The sequence below is a fragment of the Chlorocebus sabaeus genome, chromosome 19 (assembly GCF_047675955.1).
Source record: "Chlorocebus sabaeus isolate Y175 chromosome 19, mChlSab1.0.hap1, whole genome shotgun sequence".
NCBI classification, from domain to species: Eukaryota; Metazoa; Chordata; class Mammalia; order Primates; family Cercopithecidae; genus Chlorocebus; species Chlorocebus sabaeus.
The window spans coordinates 6,021,418-6,043,139 of NC_132922.1; the positions used below are offsets into that span (position 1 = coordinate 6,021,418).

Below are 21,722 nucleotides of genomic sequence, written 5' to 3' on the forward strand. Positions count from 1 at the left end.
TGCCATCCACACCTGTTCCCATCCCACTGTCTGCTTTGATGTGGAGAAATCACGCACATCTGACCTCACACCATGCGTGATTTCAGATCACCCGTGGTGGAAGTAACTTCAACACTCATCTTCCAGCGCATTGCCTGTGTTGAACGCCATGTGGGCTAAGCCACTGGGGCACACTTCGCCAAGGTCATCCTTTACTGAGTCACTGTCTCAGAAGAACAGGTTGAGTCTTCCACCTGAACACAGAGGGGTGGAAGAGCCCCCGAGCCACTGAGAGCTTCTCACTCCTCCTCACTCCTCAGGACAGTCACTTTCGCATTTCACAAATGACTTTTTCAAGAAAGGGAAACTGAGGCCAGCGTCTCTGCACAGCTCATCTTCCCACTCTGGACGCCTCCTCGTGAAAGCAGGAACCCTTCCTCTGGCCCCAGTGCTGGGCTCCTCCGGGTGCCTTCTGTTCAGTGTGCTAAAATCCTCTGGGTGTCAACGCATCTGCCCACGTGCTCGGCACAGGAAGTCATTAACTAAATTACCAGTTGGGTTTCAAAGACAGACTTGTTTCTTCATCCACTTCAAAAATAGGAGCATGCATCTGGCCACAGAAAAGCCATCCGGTTGAAATGGATAGGGAGGATAATGTACGGAGTGTTTTTTTTTATAAAGGCTGCAGAGAAGGCTAAGCCTGATAGCTCTTCTTATCAAGGCCAAGAAGCCCACAGAGCACCTTTACACGAGTTAGAAAAAGATGCGTTTTCCTCTGGGAAGATGCTTGTCCCGCACTGAGTGAAAGAGTACCAGCTGATGGTAGCTTCTCATCTGGTTAGCCTTGAGCAGTGAACAACCTATACAACTGTTCAAGGAAGCCATGCTTACCACTTCCACCTAATAGTAAAGGAATCTTGGATAAGCACATAAAAGAGCACAAGGTACCAATTTGTTGTCAGGGGTGCTTTTTGTCCAATGGAATTGAAATTCACATAATATAAATTAACCATTTTAAAGTGAACAATCCAGTGGCATTTAGTATATTCACAAAGCTGTGCAATTACCTCTCTATGGTTCTGAAATATTGTTATCAACCCAAAAGAAAACCGAGACCTGTTAAACAGTCATTCTCCCCATCACTCCTCCAGGCCCTGGCAACCACCAATTCGCTTTCTGTCTTCCAAGGCACTTTTGTCTTTATAAGAACAGCAAATCCTGAGCTCCCTCCTGGCCCAGCAGCAGCCCCGTGGGGAGAGCTGACCCACAGGTCACGGGTCTTTCCGTGCCCAAATGACCTGACAAGGGAACGCGTCCTCTCAAGACGACCCCAGGATACGAACTTTTCCTGAATCTGGCATCCGTCTCTCCCTGTGTGCCTGGTGAACACCAAGAGTGGGCAGCGGCTGGCATCGCCTCCGCACTGGAGTGGGCACCCTCTGGGGAACGCCAGCCTGTCTGGGGTAACCAGCCCCAGGATCCCAGCTCGCCCCATGCATCCTGCAGGTCTCACCAGTGGAAGCTGCTCCTGGCACCTGCTCCCCGCGAGGTCTCTGCCTTCGCCACTGCAGTTTCAGCTGTGGCCGGAAGATTCTTTAACAGACCAGACAGGATGCATCTATCGGGGGGACTCTCATGAAGCAACCAGCCCAAAGTCTTCTGGGTGCTTCTACGGTCCGATCGTGCCTTTGTTCATCTTGCGTTGGGGGTTCCAGGTCACATCCTACTCCCCGGGTTCCTTGGCTTTAGCAGTTAGATGCTGGCATCTGGAAGTAGCAGAAGGCACAGCCTTCCCGCCAGGGTCATGTCCTGAGCTGTCCCCAGCAGTGAGGGAGTCTGTGGCAGGCCAGGTGCCGTGCTCCCTGTCCTCATGAGGGCACAATAAATGTTTCCAGAGACACCCAGAGATGAGTCAGGGCTCGGCCTCAGGAATGAAGCTCAACCAGTTCACTGCCAGGGAGCAAATTCCAAGGCCCTGAGAACCTAACTTCCCTTCACTGAGACTGAGCTTCCCTGGGCCTGGGGAGCTCTCACTCACCTGGACGGGGATTCTGGCAGAGGCGCTGCTCTCACTATTTTGCCAACTCTTCCCCCAGCAGCAGCTCTCCTGGGCCCGGGGGTTTCACCAGGAAGGAGGCTCGGTGGCCGCCTTATGAAAGCAGTGTGGCCAGCACAGCAGACACCAGCAGCCAGAGACAGATGAAAGAGGGTGACAGGGCGCCCAAGGCCATACACAGGGGAGGGGCGGGTGCTGCCTTCTGAGCAATGGGAAACGGCCAGTGCAGAGGGTACAGGGCAGGAGGCCCACATGGCTTTGAAAAGGGTGACAGAGGGAGGGAAGGAAACAGGCAGACTTAAGAGGGCCAGAGGCCCGGGCCAGAGCTCAATAATGTGGACTCAAAAATGTCCTGGGTTGGAGAAGGCTCAGTCCTGCAGGGGGTCTGGTGGCCTGGGGGTCATGTGACAGCCAACTGAGGGCCCAATCTAGTTTAGGTTAGCCTTTCACTCTGAACACTCGGTCTGTGCTGAGCACGCAACTTAGTGACGGAGAAGTGTGTGCACAGGAGGGGGTGTGTGCATGAGAGAGGGGTGTGGGCACGGGAAGGGGTGTGTGCACGGGAGGGAATGTGTGTAGGGGAGGGGGTGTGGGCACAGGAGGGGGTGGACCCATGGGAGGGGGTGTGTGCACGGGAGGGGGTGCGTGCACGGGAGGGGCTGTGTGCATGGGAGGGGATGTGAGCATGAGAGGGGTGGGCCCATGGGAGGGGGTGTGAGCATGAGAGGGGGTGTGTGCATGGTGGTTGGGGGTGGAGAGAGAACAGCCACAGTAGGGGAATGGCACAAGATGGAGGTAAGCACACGAGGGGACATATGCAAGGGAGGATGTGTTTGGGGGTGCTGCATGCAAAGGCTGGGGGAACAGAAGGTGCAGGCCCAGGGGGGATAATGTACAGATAGATGGGGGTAATGTACGCAGCCTTGGTGGCTATGAGGACCCCTGGGCTCATCCCTTCAGAGGGTTCTGCTCAGTGCAGTAAAAGTTTCCTTGACCAAGTCAGTTGGAAACGGCCTGAGACCTCCCCTTCTCAATGCTCCTGATGCTTGTTGGTATGGCAAACCAACAACCACCAGGATTTTCTACGGCCCCCACCCCGTACCAGCTGCAGAGCCCATGCGCACCTGGGTAGCGCTGGGTGTATACAAGGTACATGGGGTCCAGGCACCCCTCGCTCAGCCCCTTCCATGTCCCAGTACGTGTGTCTCAGAGTCATCTCCTGGCCTCAGTTCTCCCAAACCACAGTGTTGATTTCCTCAGCTCACAGGTGGGCCCTGATACAGTGACTATCTATCCAATGCCTCACATACAGTAGGTGCTCAATAGATGCCTGCTGAGCCAATGACAGCAGCAGCAACAGGCCCTTGTCTTCTGTCCTGGGTTTGAATGGCACCCCCCAAAATTCCACCCAGAACCTCAGAGTGTGACCTAATTCGGAAATAGGGTCTTTGCTGGTGTAATTCGTTCAGATGAGGTGCTATGGGATCAGGGTGGCCCTAGTCCAGTGGCTGGTGTCCTTATGAGATGGGAAGACACAGAGGCAAAAAGGCCACGTGAAGACTGAGGCAGAGAAGGGAATGACATGGCCACCAGTCATCCGGGGCCCCCTGGAGCTGGAAGAGGCCAGAAGCTCCCCTGCAGCCTCCAGGGGGAGTGCAGCCCTGCCGCCGCCCTGACCTTGGAGACTGGTGCCCTCCAGAACCAAGGAAGGTCCACTCAGAGCATTTTAAGCTGCCAAGCATGTGGTCTTTTGTTACAGCAGCCACAGGAAACTCACACAGCTCCGAAGGTGTTCCCGGAGAGAGGCCCAGGGAGGTTTCAAAGGGACAGTGTGTGGGGGAGGCCTGGCACTTGGCAGCCATGTCATCTGCAAGGTTGGTCTACACCTAGGACCAGGGGACTGGCCCTAACTCCAAAGGGAGACACCCACAGCTCGGGTGGTTAAAAGGAAACCAAACCTGGCTCCCACTGTGCTAATGAATGGTGCACAAAAGCCCAGGGACCGGGGGTGGCCACAGATGGCCCTCCAGTAGGCCCATGAGCGCAAGAGCTCTGCACACCAACAAGTTCACAAATAGGCCCCAGAACAGAGCAGGTGACTCAGAGGGAGGTGGGGTGAAGGGATGGGTACAAGCAACATGGAAAAACAGGGACAGAACGAGAGGGGCAGGACACTCACTCCAGCAGCCGCTGGTGGTCCAGCTCATGGGAGGGTGGCATCCGGCAGCAGCTGAACGTGACAACGCGTCTTCCAAAGTGATCGTCCCCTGGAAGAGCAGACACAGGTGAGCCTCTGTGCCACCTTCTCCTAGAAAACCCTCGGCACTTAGCAAAAAGCAGCCTCTTTGGCCAGCCCAGCCTGAGCTGGGAGGCACAGGCAGCAGCATTCCTCGAAAGCGACACCTGCTGAGTGAGCGTCCACCATCTGTGGCTTTACACACGTGGCCCAAGTTCATCTTCACAACCAGCCATACCCTGGAAATAATCCCCCCACTTTATAGATAGAAAACTGAGGCCCAGCAGGGTTAAGTCATCAGTGCAAAGCCAACCGGCAGGCTGCACCAAAGACTTAAAACGAGACACATCTGACTTCAAAGGCAGGATGTAGCTATTCTGCCTCCTCCTCCCACCCCCAACCCCAGGACTCTGGGCCATGGTGGAGGCCAGTGTGGCCTGGGGGACAGTGGCTCTTGGGCATGACCTCATGTCGGGGATACAGGAGCCCTCTCAGGAGTACAGATGCTCAGTCCTGCCCTCCGTCATAGCCCGGGCTACCCTGTGTCTCTTGACACATCTGTCGCCAACATGGACAGCTGTGGGGAGGGGCACCCCTTGAGAGCTGGGACTGGGTCTACTTATCTCTGTCCCCAGAATCCAGGCTCTGGGCCAGGCGCTTAGTGAGATAAAAAGAACAGGCCGGGTGCAGTGGCTCATGTTTGTAATTCCAGTATTTTAGGAAGCCGAAGCGGGCAGATCATTTGAGGTCAGGAGTTTGAGACCAGCCTGGCTAGCATGGTGAAATCCCATCTTTACTAAAAATACAAAAAAATTAGCCAGGCATGGTGGCACATGTCTACAGTCACAGCTAGCTGGGAGGCTGAGGCAGGAGAATGGCTTGAACACGGAAGGCAGAGGTTACACTGAGCCGAGAACACGTCATTGCACTCTAGCCTGGATGACAGAGCAAGACTTTGTCTCAAAGAAAAGATAGAACAGACTCCTGAAGGAGAGGGCCCTGCAGACCATCCTCCGTGCCTGCAGACACAGCTGCCCCTCCCCTCCCAGCCCCGACCCCGTCTTGCCCCACCCCACAAATGGCCAGAGGAGGTTGGAGACCTCATGGTTCAGACCTTCCTCCTCTCTCTGCCCAGGGCCCTGAGAGGACCCCCTGCGTGCAGGACACCCTCGGGAAGGCCTTGACAGTGACTCAAGTGCAGTCTGATGTCACCCCCCACCCCCCGGATTCCCCGCACTTTCTCATTCCAGGGCCACAGCTCAGGGACGTGGAGAATGGATGGGCTGCCCCGCTTCCCAGCGCCCACAGGTTCATTACAATTAAACACACAAGGACACAGGTAAGAGCAGCCTGTGACACAACACGTGCCAAGGGTGAAAACGCGGTACAAAGGGGTGCAGGCAATGGGGAGGGAGCCCAAACCCACACCGGGCTGTCGTCAGGAGTGGGGAACATGGAGATCCCTCCACTCTGGTCCACGAGGCCCCCACTGGCCTCCTCTCTGCCCCTGAGGACCTGGCCCAGCAGCCTTCCTTCAATTCTTCAAGAGCATCCTCCTGCCCGAGCTTCCACCTGGAATGCTCCGCCGCCACCTTCCTGATTCTACACCCCTTCCCACTAAACCCCACCTCTGTAGGAAAACTGTTGCCTCCCATCCACAATGTCCTCGGGCCGGTCTGTGGACGTGCCATCGCATATGGGAGCAGCTACTCTGGCCATGAGCAGAGACAGGGGCTCCAACCCCAGTGGTGCGGGCCCAGGAGGTGTAATGTACAGGGAGAGGCCACACGTAGCCTTGGTGGCTTTGAGGGCCCCTGGGGTTGTCCCTTCAAAGGGCTCTGCTCAACGCAGTAAACAGTTCGTTGGTCAAGGTTCCAGGCCCGGCAGAAGTGCTGGGGGCTGTGCAAAGGGGCCCAGGCCCTGGCTTCTGTGAGGATGCCCATCTCCCAGGAGACCTTGGGGCACCCAGGGTGGGGGCTGGGGATGGGAAGCCTGGAGCAGGCTGCAGCCCCTTCTCCCAGCAGTTTCTGCTCCCTCTTCCTTTCCTCACACAGGAGTGGGAGGACTCACACCTGCGCCTTCCAGGACAAGAACATTTGCGTTTTTAAAAGTCCAGTTCCTCAGTGGCACCCGCCACATTTCAGGTGTCCAGCAGTCACGCACAGTGGGGGCTGCCCTGGACAAGGCAGGGATGGAGTGTGTCCAGCATACAGAACATTCCACTGGGCGGCGCTGACCTCGAGGGTGCAGACTAGGGTGTAGACCTCAGGGAAGGGGCTATGGGACCGCTCAGTCCGCCTCTAACCCTGTGTAGTCGGGGAAGAGTGCCCCAGCCCAGCCCAAAAGAAAACACAAGTCCCCCTAGACCCTCAGAATGTGACGCTGGAAAAAGGGTCACCACAGATCTAATTAGCTAAGCATCAAGATAAGATTATCCTGGATCTAGGGTAGGCTTCAAATCTAATAACTGGCAGGGCACACTGGTTCACACCCACAATCCCAGCACTTTGGGGGCCAAGGTGGGAGGATCACTTGAGCCCAGGAGTTTGAGACTAGCCGGGGCAACATAATGAGACCTTCTTTGTCTCTAAAAAAATTTTTTTGGCCAGGTGCGGTGGCTCTCTCTTTTAATTCCAGCACTTTGGGAGGCGGAGGTGGGCGGATCACCCTAGGTCAGGAGTTCAAGACCTGCCTGCTTAACATGGTGAAACCCCCCTCTCTACTAAATATAAAAAATTAGCGGCCGGGCACGGTGGCTCAAGGGCCGGGTGCGGTGGCTCAAGCCTGTAATCCCAGTGCTTTGGGAGGCCGAGGCGGGCGGATCACGAGGTCAGGAGATCGAGACCATCCTGGCTAACACGGTGAAACCCCGTCTCTACTAAAAAATTCAAAAAACTAGCCGGGCGAGGCAGTGGGCGCCTGTAGTCCCAGCTACTCGGGAGGCTGAGGCAGGATAATGGCGTAAACCCGGGAGGCGGAGCTTGCAGTGAGCTGAGATCCAGCCACTGCACTCCAGCCCTGGCAACAGAGCGAGACTCCGTCTTAAAAAAAAAAAAAAAAAAAAAAAAAAAAATTAGCTGGGCATGGTGGTGCACGCTGGTAGTCCCAGCTACTCAGGAAGCTGAGGCAGGAGAATCTCTTGAACTCAGGAGGCGGAGGTTGCAGTGAGCTGAGATTGCACCAATGCATTTTAGCCTGGGCGACACAGTGAGACCTCGTCTCAAAAAAAAAAAAAAAAAACTTATTGGCCGGGTGCGGTTGCTCACACCTGTAATCCCAGCACTTTGGGAGGCCAAGGCGGGTGGATCACAAGATCAGGAGTTTGAGACCAGCCTGGCCAATATGGTGAAACCCCATCTCTACTAAAAATATAAAAAAATAGCCAGGTGTGGTGGGGGGACGCCTGTAGTCCCAGATACTCGGGAGGCTGAGGCAGAAGAATCGCTTGAACCCGGGAGACAGAGGGTGCAGTGAGCCAAGATCTCACCCCTGTACTCCAGCCTGGGCGACAGAGTGAGACTCTGTCTCAAAAACAAACTAACAAAAACTACGAATTGTTTAAATTAGCCAGTTGTGGTGACATGCGCCTCTAGTCCCAGCTACTCAGGAGGCTGAGGTGGAAGGATCACTTGAGCCTGGGAGGTCGAGGCTGCAGTGAGCTGTGATCGCGCCACTGCACTCCAGCCTGGGTGACATGGCAAGACCCTATTCTCAAGAAGAAAAAAAAGTCATTACAACTGTTCTCAGAGTGTGTCCTTGGAATGAGAAGGGATGGCAGTGAGCTTTCTCGCCCCTCAGCTATGAAAGATCATGAATCAAGATTCCACACTTGGCTGGGTGTGGTGGCTCACGCCTGTAATCCCAGCACTTTGGGAGGCTGAAGTGGAGGGCTCACTTGAGCTCAGGAATTTGAGGCTGCAGTGAGCTAGGACCATGCCACTACACTGCAGCCTGGGCAACAGAGTGAGACCCTGTCTCTTAAAAAAAATTTAAAAAAAAAAGTACACACCTGCGTGCATGCATGTACCCACACGCACACTGGCATGAGTGCACACACACGCACACGCACAGTGTGCGAACTCTTTGATGTCCCCGCCCTGGCTGCCTGGCCAGGGGACTGTTTTTTATTTAGGCCACGCATCTAATTCTTCCCAGGAGCCTGGAAGCTACTCTGAGGTTTGGAATCCTAGAGCAATTTCACAGCTTCCAAATACAGCATCCTCTTCATTTCACAGTTCCTTACGAATTCTGTTCACGCTTCCCATTTGTTTAGCAAGCTTCTGTTTTAAAGGGTTGCACTGTAAACCACGCTTTTATTTGCTTCCCTTGCCAAGTGGGAGTTTTCAGGCAGAAAATCTTCAATGGCCACCCCTGAAAGTAGAGTGTTTTCCAGACAAAGTGTCTGCCACCGTGGAGGCCAGGATTCCATGGCTGACCCGGAGCCTGTGCCCGCCTCCTGTGGGATAAAAGCGGAAAGAACAACTTTGCTCCTAAAGTGATGAATCATTTATATGACTACTGAAGAAACAAGGAGTCAAATCAATGCCTTTAGGGTTGAAAGAGAAAGATAACATCAGGATAAAAAATTTAAAAAAAAAACTGAGTAGCATTATCATCTCCGGAATCAGAGCAAGTACAAAAGTCTTGGGGGATGTGCTAGATAATTGGACCAATGGAAGATCAGCTCAACCAGCATTTGTTGGGGGCCTGCTGTGCACTCAGCTCTGGAGAGAGAAGCAGCCCCTGCCAGGCCCCAGGGCCCAGGGGAAAGGGATCGGGGGAAGTGGCAGGTTCACACCCAGCCCCACAAGCACCTCTCGGAACCGTGGGAGCCCTGGCAGCCACACCCATCACCTACGTCTGCAACGGCTTTTATCTGGGCTCAGACCACCCTTCACAGGTGGAGGGCACCCGCACGAGAATGCCACTCACGCGTCTGGCCAGCTGGCTACAAATCTAGGGGTTCCCACAATCCCTCCCTGTTTGCTAATTTGCTAGAATGACTTGGAGAGCTCAGGAAGGCACTACACTAACAATTACAGTTTTATCACAAACGACGCAATTCAGGACCAGCCACAGGAAGAGACGCGCAGGGTGAGATGGGAGTGTCCTGGCCACAGAGCGTCTGTGACCTCTCTCCCGTGGAGTTAGGAGGCCTCCCCTTTGCGCCCATCGTCATAGCATCACCAACTGGTGATGGCCGAGGAGCCAACGGAACCTCTGGAAATCCAGGGCCCCCACTGAAGCTTCATTTCGTCGGTGGGACTGATGGAATCGCAGGCCACAGAGTGAACTCAGCCTCCAGCCCTTCCCTTCCTGGAGGTCTTAGAGCCCCACCCCATGAATAACAAAGATCTTCCTTTCACTTGAGAAATTCCAAATACTTAAGAGTTACCGGCCGGGCGCAGTGGCTCAAGCCTGTAATCCCAGCACTTTGGGAGGCTAAGACGGGTGGATCACGAGGTCAGGAGATCGAGACCATCCTGGCTAACATGGTGAAACCCCGTCTCTACTAAAATTACAAAAAACTAGCCAGGCGTGGTGGCGGGTGCCTGTAGTCCCAGCTACTCGGAGGCTGAGGCAGGAGAATGGCGTGAACCCGGGAGGCGGAGCTTGCAGTGAGCCCTGTGCACATCCCACACTGAGGCCGGCCTTCCTCACTCCCTTGGTCTCCCCAGCAGCTGAGAGGAATCCCCAGAACTTTCAACCTTCCCACTTATTAAGCCGTCAATGCTGCATCTGTGTTGATGCCATCAGTCAATGTGAGTAAATACCCTTCGCTGTTCTCTGGGAACACAGGCCAGCACATCAAAACCAGACTTCAATATGATATAATACAGAAGGAAATGAAAACTATCAATAAAATGCAAATTCTGCAAGGCATCAGATGAATTCACGACCCCCGTTTCTCCCCTCTCTGGTTACAACACCACATCACTCACTGTCTCTGCAACGGGAGAAGCCTGGTTTATGAATAAAGAAACGATTCCCAGAGCCGTTACCCACAGGATGCGCGGGGCGATTCATCATTCTCTCCCAGCGGAGGGCGATTAAAACGCATCATAAAGGCAGCAGCATCTAGCGGGAGGGAGTCGCAAGTTTGCTATGGTTTTTGTCTGAAGTTGCTAATCATTTTTGCAAAAGTAGAAAGAGAGCTGAACTCCCTTCAGGCCTGTGCGCTGCAGGAAAGCCCAGCCGGCCTCGGAATGCGTTATGTGCCCGATGATCCGAACCGAGGGCGGTGGACGTTGTGTCGTCCTGCAGGGTCAGGTCCGGCGTGGACTTCTCTTTCTCTCCCCTGCCACTCGCCACCCTCCGTGTCTCTGAGCATCTACCTCCGCCTCTTCTGGTCCTCAGACCTGGAACCTTCCATTCCCCACCCTGCTTCACACCACCTGATGGATCTCCACTCTGAGCTCCCAGCCTCAGCCCCAGACCAGAGCTTCAGATCCCAAAACACTTGCTTAGCCCCACACTGAAGTGGCTCAGATCACTTTTTTGTTTGTTTTGAGACGGAGTCTCGCTCTGTCGCCCAGGCTGGAGTGCAGTGGCCGGATCTCAGCTCACTGCAAGCTCCGCCTCCCAGGTTCCCGCCATTCTCCTGCCTCAGCCTCCCGTGTAGCTGGTACTACAGGCGCCCGCCAACTCGCCCGCCAACTCGCCCAGCTAGTTTTTTGTATTTTTTAGTAGAAATGGGGTTTCACCGTGTTAGCCAGGATGGTCTCGATCTCCTGACCTCGTGATCCGCCCTGTCTCGGCCTCCCAAAGTGCTGGGATTACAGGCTTGAGCCACCGTGCCCGGCCCAGACCACTTCTTAAAATACTGAAGTCTACTTTATTTACAAAACACTATTCTGGCCAGGTGCGATGGCTCATGCCTATAATCCCAACACTTGGGGAGGCCGAGGTGGGAGGATTCCCTGAGGTCAGGAGTTTGAATCCAGCCTGGCCAACATGAGTAAACCCCATCTCTACTAAAAATACAAAAATTAGCCAGGTGTGGTAGTGGGCACCTGTAATCCCAGCTACTCAGGAGGCTGAGGCAGGGGAATCGCTTGAACCTGGGAGATGGAGGTAGCAGTGAGCCGAGATCATGCCACTGCACTCCGGCCTGGGTAACAGAGTAAGACTTCGTTTCAAAAAACATAACAAAACAAAACAAAACAACCACTATTGTTGGTGTCAAAATTCTACAAAGCTTCCATTTGGCCAAGTATATAGTCACTCAAGCAGGGAGAGATCATTCAAAATTCCGTTTGACAGAAATCTGGTTTCTGACTGGTTTCTAGATGTTGGTCATGGGGGAAGCGGCACCTGGGACAGAAAAATTGAGAAACGCATTGGTGGGGAGTGACATCTGGTGACACCTCAAGAACGCAGGGGAGCCCTTGGCTTAAGAAGTCCTGGAGGGGTCCATGCCACGCCCTGGAGGAGCAGGAGGGAAGGGGGTTCCTGGTCCTGAACTGTCCCCCTGGGCCCACAGGAAACTCAGATGCATGAACTGCAGTTAGGGGACAACGGAACAAAGCTGATGCCAAGGTGAGGCCCAGGAAGGGGAGAGGCCTCTGTTCTGCCAAGAACAGTCCTCAGTGAGCAGCCATCTGAGGGAGTTCTCTGCTGGTTGTCCCAATTGAAAAAGCCACTGGAGGCCAGGTGCGGTGGCTCACGCCTGTAACCCCAGCACTTTGGGAGGCCGAGGCAGGTGCATCGCGAGGTCAGGAGTTCAAGACCAGCCTGACCAACATGGTGAAACCCCACGTCTACTAAAAATACAAAAATTAGCCGGGCATGGTGGCAGGTGCCTGTAATCCCAGCTACTCGGGAGGCTGAGGCAGAGAATTGCTTGAACCTGGGAGGTGGAGGTTGCAGTGAGCTGAGATCACACCACTGCACTCCAGCCAGGGCGACAGCGAGATTCCGTCTAAAAAAAAAAGGAAAAAAAAAGAAAAAGCCACTGGCAATTGGAAGTTTTGCTCTAATAATTTTCTCTGTCTGTATCCATCAATGCATCTGCAATGGAATGTTTAGATTTTTCTTGCTTTGGCGCTTGGACTATAAACTATTTCACCCGAGAAGAGTCACTTCCACTCAGCTCTTTTCCAGGCACCTCCACCCTTGTTGTTCCTGATGACTGCTGGTTAAGGCCGGCATCTTTTCAGGGTGGCTGAGGCCCTCAAATGGTCTCTTGATATGGTTAAATTTCTCAAGAAGCTGGGGGTATTTTTGTTTGTTTGTTGAGATGGAGTTTTGCTCTTGTTACCCAGGCCAGAGTACAATAATGTAATCTTCGCTCACTGCAACCTCCACATCCTGGGTTCAAGGCATTCTCCTGTCTCAGCCTCCCGAGCAGCTGGGATTACAGGTGCCCACCACCACACCCAGCTATTTTGTGTATTTTTAGTACAGACAGGGTTTCACCATATTGGTCAGGCTGGTCTCGAACTCCTGACCTCAGGTGATCCACCCAACTCATCCTCCCAAAGTGTTGGGATTACAGGCATGAGCCACTGCGCCCAGAGAAGCTGGGTTGTAAATAAGTGAAAACTCTGCTCCAACACAAGAGAACTATCTAAAAGCTGTGCCATCATCTCCCAAGGAAGTCTGCAGACCCTGGCTCAAGTGTCGACTCTGAAAACTTCATATGCTTCCCGGGAGGAGCACACAACCCCAGCACAGCCCACAGCCCCCTAATGACACGGAAGGACCCACAGTACACTGCACTGAAATCCCACAACATCCCTCCAAGGCTGAACCCTGGCAGGTCCTCCTGTTCCAATTAGTTTTCTTTTTGCTGGGAGAAGGATGAATAATCTGGAAGGTTCCCAGCCCCCGGGGTACCCACCAGGAGAGCAGGTGGAGGGAGGCACGTTGAAGAAGAAGGACACATTCTGGGTGCAGTGGCTCAAGCCTGTAATCCTGGCACTCTGGGAGGCCGATGCGGGTGAACTGCCTGAGCTCAGGAGTTCGAGACCAGGCAACACAGTGAAACCCCATCTCCACTAAAATACAAAAAAATTAGCTGGGCATGGCGGCATGTGCCTGTAGTCCCAGCTACTCAGGAGGCTGAGGCAGGAGAATGGCTTCAAACCCAGGAGGCAGAGGTTGCAGTGAGCCAAGATCATGCCATTGCATTCCAGCCTGGGAGACAGAGTGAGACTCTGTCTCCAAAAAAAAAAAAAAAAAAAAAAAAAAAAAAGAAGAAGGAGAAGACGACCAAGTTACTTCCCAGGGCTCCCCCTTTCTCTTTTTTTTTTTTCCCAGACAGAGTTTTGCTCTTGTTGTCCAGGCTGGAGTGCAATGGTGCGATCTTGGCTCACTGCAACCTCCATCTCGTGGGTTCAAGTGATTCTTCTGTTTCAGTCTCCCAAGTAGCTGGGATTACAGGTGTGTGCCTCCATGCCCAGGTAATTTTTGTATTTTTAGTGAAGACGGGGCTTCACCACGTTGGCCAGGCTGGTCTTGAACTCCTGACCTCAGGGGATCCACCCACCTTGGGCTTCCAAAGTGCTGGAATTACAGGCATGAGCCATGGCCTGTAGGTGGCCTGGCCATCTCTTCTTTTAATTTAAACTCTTCCTTTACACCCCTGGAAACCTCATCCCATGTGGCAACCCCCACCACCCCCAGTTTTTGGTTTCAGCTAGGCCACCAGCTGGACATTTTTAAAAACATCTCTCAAATCCATGCCCTCCTCTGCATCCCACTGCCACGACATTAACTCAAACCTCTATCCTTGCTCTTACTGGCCTCCCTGACTCCAATAGCTGCCGTCATCATTCTCCACCCCCAAAGAGACTTCTAAATTATACATCTGATTACATCCGTCCTCTGTTTAATGTGCCCTAGAGCCACCATGACCAAGTGCAAACTCCTCTGCTAACCCTCCCAGGCTTTGACAATGTGATTTCTGCTATGTGGCCATCTTGCAATTAAAGCTTTTAAAAAATGCTTAATGATAAGCTGTCTATAACAGATGCACTTTCTGTGCAGACTGAGACAGATTGAACGGAAAAAGGATGGAAGAGGCACACGTTACCACCAGTGATGAGAAAGCTGGTATAGCTGTCGTAGCTATATTAGTATCAGAAAAATCAGACTTTAAGACAAGCAGTATCACCAGACATAAAGAAGGCCATTTAATAATGGTTAAAAGCATACCTATAATCCCAGCACTTTGGGAGGCCAAGACAGGCCGATTACTTCAGTCCAGGAGTTCAAAACCGGCCTGAGCAACATGACAAAATCCTGTCTCTACAAAAAACAAGAAAATTAGCCAGGAGGCTGGGCACGGTGGCTCACGCCTGTAATCCCAGCACTTTGGGAGGCCGAGACGGGCAGATCACGAGGTCAGGAGATCGAGACCATCCTGGCTAACACGGTGAAACCCCGTCTCTACTAAAAAAATACAAAAAAAAACTAGCCGGGCGAGGTGGCGGGTGCCTGTAGTCCCAGCTACTCAGGAGGCTGAGGCAGGAGAATGGTGTAAACCTGGGAGGTGGAGCTTGCAGTGAGCTGAGAACTGGCCACTGCACTCCACCCTGGACGATAGAGCAAGACTCCGTCTCAAAAAAAAAAAAAAAAGAAAGAAAGAAAATTAGCCAGGCATAGTGGCTTGTGCCTGTAGTCCCAGCTACTCGGGAAGCTGAGGTGGGAGGACTGCCTGAGCCCAGGGAGGTAGAGGTTGTAGTGAGCCAAGATAGCGCCACTGCACAGCCTGGGCAACAAAGTGAGACCTTGTCTCAAAAAAATGTCTTACATCAAGAAGACTTAACAATCCTAAGTATATATGCTCCTAGTAACAAAGCATTGGCTGGGCACGTGGCTCACATCTGTAATCCCAGCACTTTAGGAGGCCAAGGTAGGGGGATCACCTGAGGTCAGGAGTTTGAGATCAGCCTGACCAACATGGCAAAACCCTGTCTCTACTAAAAATACAAAAATTAGCTGAGTGTGGTGGCGGGTGCCTGTAATCCCAGCTACTCAGGAGGCTGAGGCAGGAGAATCTCTTGAACCAGGGGGGCAGAGGTTGCAGTGAGCTGGGATCACACCACTGTACTCTAGCCTGGGCGACAGAGCAAAACCCTGTCCCAAAAAAACAAAACAAAACAAAACAAAGCAACACAAGATGTTTTCCTCCGACCAACTGCTGGGCATGGAGTAGTTTGTTGTCTACATTTTTGCAGATGTTTGTTGCTTTGGATGAGACATAACAGTGCCCTTGATTAATGAAACAATTCATTAAATTTCAGCCTCTGCTCTTTAAACACTAGCAGGACACTGCCCGTTGGCTTCTCAAAGCACCTGGGCAATGCTTTGACAACTGTACAATTTATTTCTCAAAACACATTAGCAGGCCCTCCTTTTCCAATTAGTTTTACTTCTCTTTTTTTTTTCGAGACAGGGTCTCACTCTGTCACCCAGGCTGGAGTGCAGTGGTGTGATCTTGGCTCGCTGCAACCTCCATCTCCCGGGCTGAAGCAATCTTCCCACCTCAGCCCCACAAGCAGCTGGGAATACAGGCATGCAACAAAATGCCCGGCTGATATTTGTTTTTTTTTTTTTTTTTTTTTAAGAGATGGGGTCTCACTACGTTGACCAGGCTGGTCTCAAATTCCTGGGCTGAAGCAATCTGTTCACTTTGGCCTCCCAAAGTGCTAGGATTAAAGGTATGAGCCGGCCGGGCGCGGTGGCTCAAGCCTGTAATCCCAGCACTTTGGGAGGCCGAGACGGGCGGATCACGAGGTCAGGAGATCGAGACCATCCTGGCTAACCCGGTGAAACCCCGTCTCTACTAAAAAATACAAAAAACTAGCCGGGCGAGGTGGCGGACGCCTGTGGTCCCAGCTACTCGGGAGGCTGAGGCAGGAGAATGGCATGAACCCGGGAGGCGGAGCTTGCAGTGAGCTGAGATCCGGCCACTGCACTCCAGCCCGGGGCGACTCCGTCTCAAAAAAAAAAAAAAAAAAAAAAGGTATGAGCCACTGCACCTGGTTCCAATTAGTTTTCAATCTTGCCCAGCTGCAGTGAGGCAGCCCCTGCCAAGCCCACTTTGTCCCAAAGTTGCCGAGAGGAAGGCCGCCCTGCCCACGGCCCTGTGGACCGCCCAGCTGGGGCCCTACCTGCCACCTGCAGAATGCCATGTCTGGCCACGTCGTAGAACGGGTGACTCGTGCTCAGCGCGGGGTCCTGGCCAGCCATGAGCACCACCAAGGGCCTCCTCCTCACTGCCCCCAACACAGCAGCCGCCGCCTCGTCTCTCTGCAGCTCTGCGGCAGACAATGAAGATGAAAGAAAGTCAGTGTGTTCTCCAGTAAGGAGGGGAGTGAGGGAGCCTCCTGATGCCTTTCATAAGACAGCCACCCACCTCTGCTGCACACACACTATGCACTCTACCTCAGCCGAGCACCCACTATGCGCCCTACCTCAGCCGAGCACCCACTATGCGCCCTACCTCAGCTGAGCACCCACTATGCGCCCTACCTCAGCCATGCACTCACTATGCACTCTCAGCCGTGCACCCACTGTGTACCCTACCTCAGTTGTGCACCCACTATGTGCCCATCTAGTGTCCAGCACCATGGAGGGAGAAAAATAAGATCTAAGGGTCAGATACTGTCCACATTGACAGGGGTGCAACTAAGGCTCAGAGAGGGAGGTGCGAAGGCTGAGTATAATCGCAGGGGGTGCTTACAAGAATGAGGCATGAAGGGCTGAGTCAAGGAAGCAGCCATGACCGTAGGTGGAGGCAGAGAGAATGATGGGGAGAGCCCAGGAAAGTGGGCGGGCAGCAAAGGGCAGGAAACAAAGTCTCCCTGGAGCCTCCAGAAGCACGCCCGGCCGCCAACGCGTTGACTTCAGCCCAGGAGACACCTTTCAGACAGGCCGGGGAGCTAATGTCTCTGCCATGTGTGCGGCTGACGGGGTGGGGACTTGCGGCGGCAGCCACTGGAAGCTTGCACAGCCCTGGCCTCAGGGATGCCCGTTCTAGTGGGGAAGGGTGGAACAGAGGCATGAACAGGGGAAGGAAAGAGACCTAGGGGAGGTGACTGCAGGAGGCGGGCCTCCAGGGACCTTCACCCCATGTGTGACAGAGCTGCTGGGCGTCCTGAGTCGAGGGTGGTCTGCCCTGCCTGACGGGGCTTCTGGGATCCCTCTGGCTGCAGGGAAGGGGGAGCTGGAGGCCGGTGGGGGCCGAGCTCTTCAATGACAAGCCCTGGGTGGGGGTCCTGGCTGGTGCTGGCACTGAGTGGCAGTGAAATGAACAGCCCGCCTGCCTGTGTGTGGACAGCTCGGGGATGGACCGGTGAAGGGGTTGGGAGGGGCACTCAGGGAGTGGCAAAGCCCTGCAGGCAGGGGAGGGCCTCCAAGGTCAGCGTGGCTGGGGTAAAGCTGGGTCAGACCATGGAACCTTGAACCTAGAGAGGACTTGTGCTTCATGCAAGGTCAGGAGTTCAATACCAGCCTGGCCAACGTGGTGAAACCTCCTGGGCCCTGAGAAGATTAAGCAGAAAGATGGAGTGGGGCAGCCTGGCCCAGAGGGAGGGAGGGGAGCATGTGTGTCAGGCTGGAGCTGGGCTGGCCCAGGCCCACTGCAGGCACCTGTCTGGAAACCCCCGTGGCCCTACATATCAGCCACGTGGACACCCCCCATCACTACACGGTGGACGCCTCCTGATGTTTCAGTGCTGAAGTGTGCAGTGGAAAACAGTGTGGCAGCTCCCCAGAAAGCCAAATCTAGGACCCAGCAGTTCCACTCCCAGGGAGAAGCCCAGGAAAGCTGGAGACAGGGACTGAGCAAATACAGGCACACACATGCTCAGAGCAGCACCGCTCACAACAGCCAAAGGGTGGCAACGGCCCAAATGTCCACCAGTGGATGGATGCATGACCCACGTGTGGTCCAGCTGTATGGTGGAATATCACTCAGCCGTAACAGGATGAAGTTCTGGCCTATGACCCAACACGGAGGAATTTGAAACCGCTCTGTTCAGTGAAAGAAGGCAGGCACTAAAAAGCACACACAGTAGGATTCCATTTACATGAAGTGTCCCGAATAGGCAAATGAATGGAGACAGAAAGCAGATGGGTGGATGCCAGGAATCGGGGGAGGGAGGGCCAGGAATGCTTAATGGGAGTTTCCCACTGGGGTGCTGAAAACGTTCTGGAACTAACTAGCAGTAGTGGATACACAGCACTGTGAGTGGACTCAACACCCCTGAATTGTGTGCTTTAAAGTGGTTATTTTTTATTTTTAGTTACTTTTTCTCTTTTGAGATGGAGTCTCGCTCTGTCCCCCAGGCTGGAGTACAGTGGCGTGATCTCGGCTCACTGCAACATGGGCCTCTTGGGTTCAAGCCATTCTCCTATCTCAGCCTCCCAAGTAGCTGGGACTACAAGCATACAGGTGCATGCCACCACGCCCAGCTAATTTTCTTGTATTTTTAGTAGAGATGGGCTTCACTACGTTGGCCAGGCTGGTCTCGAACTCCTACCCTCAAGTGAACTGCCCGCCTCGGCCTCCCAAAGTGCTAGGATTATAGGTGTGAGTCACCACACCTGGCCCTAAAGTGGTTAATTTAATGTTACATGAATTTCACTGCAATTAAAAAACAAAGGGCCAGGCGTGGTAGTTCATGTCTATAATCCTAGCTACTCAGGAGGCTGAGGTGGGAGGATCAACTGAGCCCAGGAGGTCAGGGCTGCAGTGAGCCAATTACACGTTACTGCACTCCAGCCTGGGCAACACGGCAAGATCCTGCCTCTAAAAATAAAATAAAAATAAATAAAATAGGCCATGTGCGGTGGCTCACACCTGTAATCCCAGCACTTTGGAAGGCTGAGGCGGGCAGATCACCTGAGGTCAGGAGTTCAAGACCAGCCTGGCTAACATGGGGAATCCGTTTCTACTAAAAATACAAAAAATTAGCTGGGTGTGGTGGCGGGCGCCTGTAATCTCAGCTACTCAGGAGGCTGAGGCAGGAGAATCGCTTGAACCTGGGAGGCAGAGGTTGCAGTAAGCTGAGATCGTGCCATTGCACTTCGGCTTGGGCAACAAGAGTGTAACTGCATCTCAAAAATAAATAGACTGGGCACAGTGGCTCACGCCTGTAATCCCAGCATTTTGGGAGGCTGAGGCAGGAAGATTGCTTGAGTCCAGGAGTTTTGAGACCAGCCTGGGCAACGTGGTGAAACCCTGTATCTACAAAAAAAAATACAAAAATTAGCCGGGTGTGGTGGCATGCACCTGTAATCCCAGCTACTTGGGAGGCTGAGGTGGGAGGATTACCTGAGCCCGGGAAATGTAGGCTGCAGTGATCACGCCACTGCGCTCTAGCCTGGGTGACAGTGAAACTCTGTCTCAATAAAAATAAAAAAACCAAAACCACAAAAGACATGTGCTCTGAGCAGCACTATTGAAAGCTCCATGGCCAGGTGCAGTGGCTCACGCCTGTAATCCCAGCACTTTGGGAGGCAGAGGCAGGTGGATCACAAGGCCAGGAGTTCGAGACCAGCTTGGCCAACATGGTGAAACCCCATCTCTACTAAAAATACAAAAATTAGCCAGGCATGGTGGCTCATGGCTCAAGCCTGTAATCCCAGCTACTCGGGAGACTGAGGCAGAAGAATTGCTTGAACCCAGTAGGCAGAGGTTGCAGTGAGCCGAAATCACCCCATTGCACTCCAGTCTGGGTGACAGAGCAATAATCCACCTCAAAAAAAAAAAAATCCCCAAACTGGAAACCGCCCACGTAAATCTCCACAGCAGACAAAGGAGATGTAAATGGCGGATGTCCTACAGTGGGATGTTATGTGCCATGTGAACAGGCCACTACAGATACGCATACCGACGTGAGTGGTCTTGCAATATGTTGAACAAAAAGTCACACACCTGCCAGGCGCGATGGCTCATGCCTGTCATACCAGCACTTTGGGAGGCTGAGGCAGGTAAATCACCTGAGGTCAGGAATTCGAGACTAGCCTGGGCAACATGGAAACCTCATCTCTAATAAAAATACAAAAACTAGCCAGGCGTGGATGGCAGGCACCTGTAATCCCAGCTACTAGGGAGGCTGAGGCAGGAGAATCGCTTGAACCCGAGAGGCGGAGGCTGCAGTGAGCCGAGATCACGCCACTGCACTCCAGCCTGGGCGACAGAGTGATTCTGTCATAAAAGAAAAAAAAAAAAGTCAGAGACCAAAAAGTCAGTCACTGTGCAATTCCACTTTCTGCCTTTCGTTACGTATCTATTCCAATATTCCTGATCTATTTGTGGTGTGTTTTGCGGACCGTCTTTTGAACTAATGGTAGCCGCTGCCTGGTTCACTCATTATGGGTGAATGAAAATCATTAACATGTTGGTTTTATTATCTGTGTAAGAGTTCTGATTTTCCATTTCCTGGAAGTTACCTTTTAACATGGGGTTAGAGAGAGAGGAGGGCTGACCATTAGAATTGAGGGCAGAAATCAGTGAAGGTGAGGCCATTATTTCTGCCGCTTCGCTATCATCCCCAGGGCACAGAAAATTGATTTTGGCCTGACCATGTGAAGAAGTTACAGAAGGAAGAATGGCCATAATCAAAAAATCATAAAATAAGATGTTGGCGTGGCTGTGGTGAACAAGGAACACTTCTACACTGCTGGTGGGAGTGTAAACTAACACAACCACTGTGGAAAACAGTGTGGAGATTCCCTAAAGAACTAAAAGTAGAACTACCATTTGATCCAGCAATCCCACTACTGGGTATCTACCCAGAGGAAAATAAGTCATTATACAAAAAAGATCCTTGCACACGCATGTTTATAGCGGCACAATTTGTAAACGCAAAAATGTGGAACCAGCCCAAATGCCCATCAATCAACGAGAGAACAAAGAAATTGTGATATACACATACGATGGAATACTACTCAGCCATAAAAAGGAATGAATTAATGGCGTTCATAGCAACTTGGATGAGATCGGAGACTATTATTCTAAGTGAAGTAACTCAGGAATGGAAAACCAAACATCGTTATGTTCTCATAAGTGGGAGCTAAGTTATGAGGATGCAAAGGCATAAGAAAAACACAGTGGACTTTGGGGAGTTGGGGGAAAGGGTAGGAAGGGGGTGAGGGGTCAAAGACTACACACTGGGTGCAGTGTATACTGCTCAACTGATGCATGCACCCAAATCTCACAAATCAGTACCAAAGAACTTACTCATGTAGCCACACCACCTGTTCCCAATAACCTATGGAAATACAAATACATACATACATACATACATAAGTAAAATAGGCCAGGTGCAGCAGCTCACGCCTGTAATCCCAGCACTTTGGGAGGCTGAGGCAGGTGGATCACCTGAGGTCAGGAGTTTGAGACCAGCCTGGCCAACATGGTGAAACCCCGTCTCCACTAAAAATACAAAAAGTAGCTGGGCATGGTGGCGGGCGCCTGTAATCCCAGCTACTCGG

General features: G+C 52.7%; 1 protein-coding gene across 18 annotated transcripts in view; it reads right to left on the reverse strand.

Annotated features, from left to right (window-relative positions):
- The window catches only part of ARHGAP8 (Rho GTPase activating protein 8), a 91,828-nt gene that overhangs the window by 55,576 nt on the left and 14,530 nt on the right, over window positions 1–21,722 (reverse strand). For 10 of the 18 annotated variants that reach the window (XM_038007340.2, XM_038007337.2, XM_038007335.2 and 7 more), the window contains 2 exons: window positions 16,391–16,537; window positions 4,215–4,302 (listed from right to left, as the gene is read on the reverse strand). In XM_038007340.2, coding sequence (XP_037863268.2) covers window positions 4,215–4,302; window positions 16,391–16,469 — 167 coding nt within the window. In that variant the 5' untranslated portion in view covers window positions 16,470–16,537. The other 8 variants (XM_038007326.2, XM_038007325.2, XM_038007327.2 and 5 more) reach the window with 6 other exon arrangements.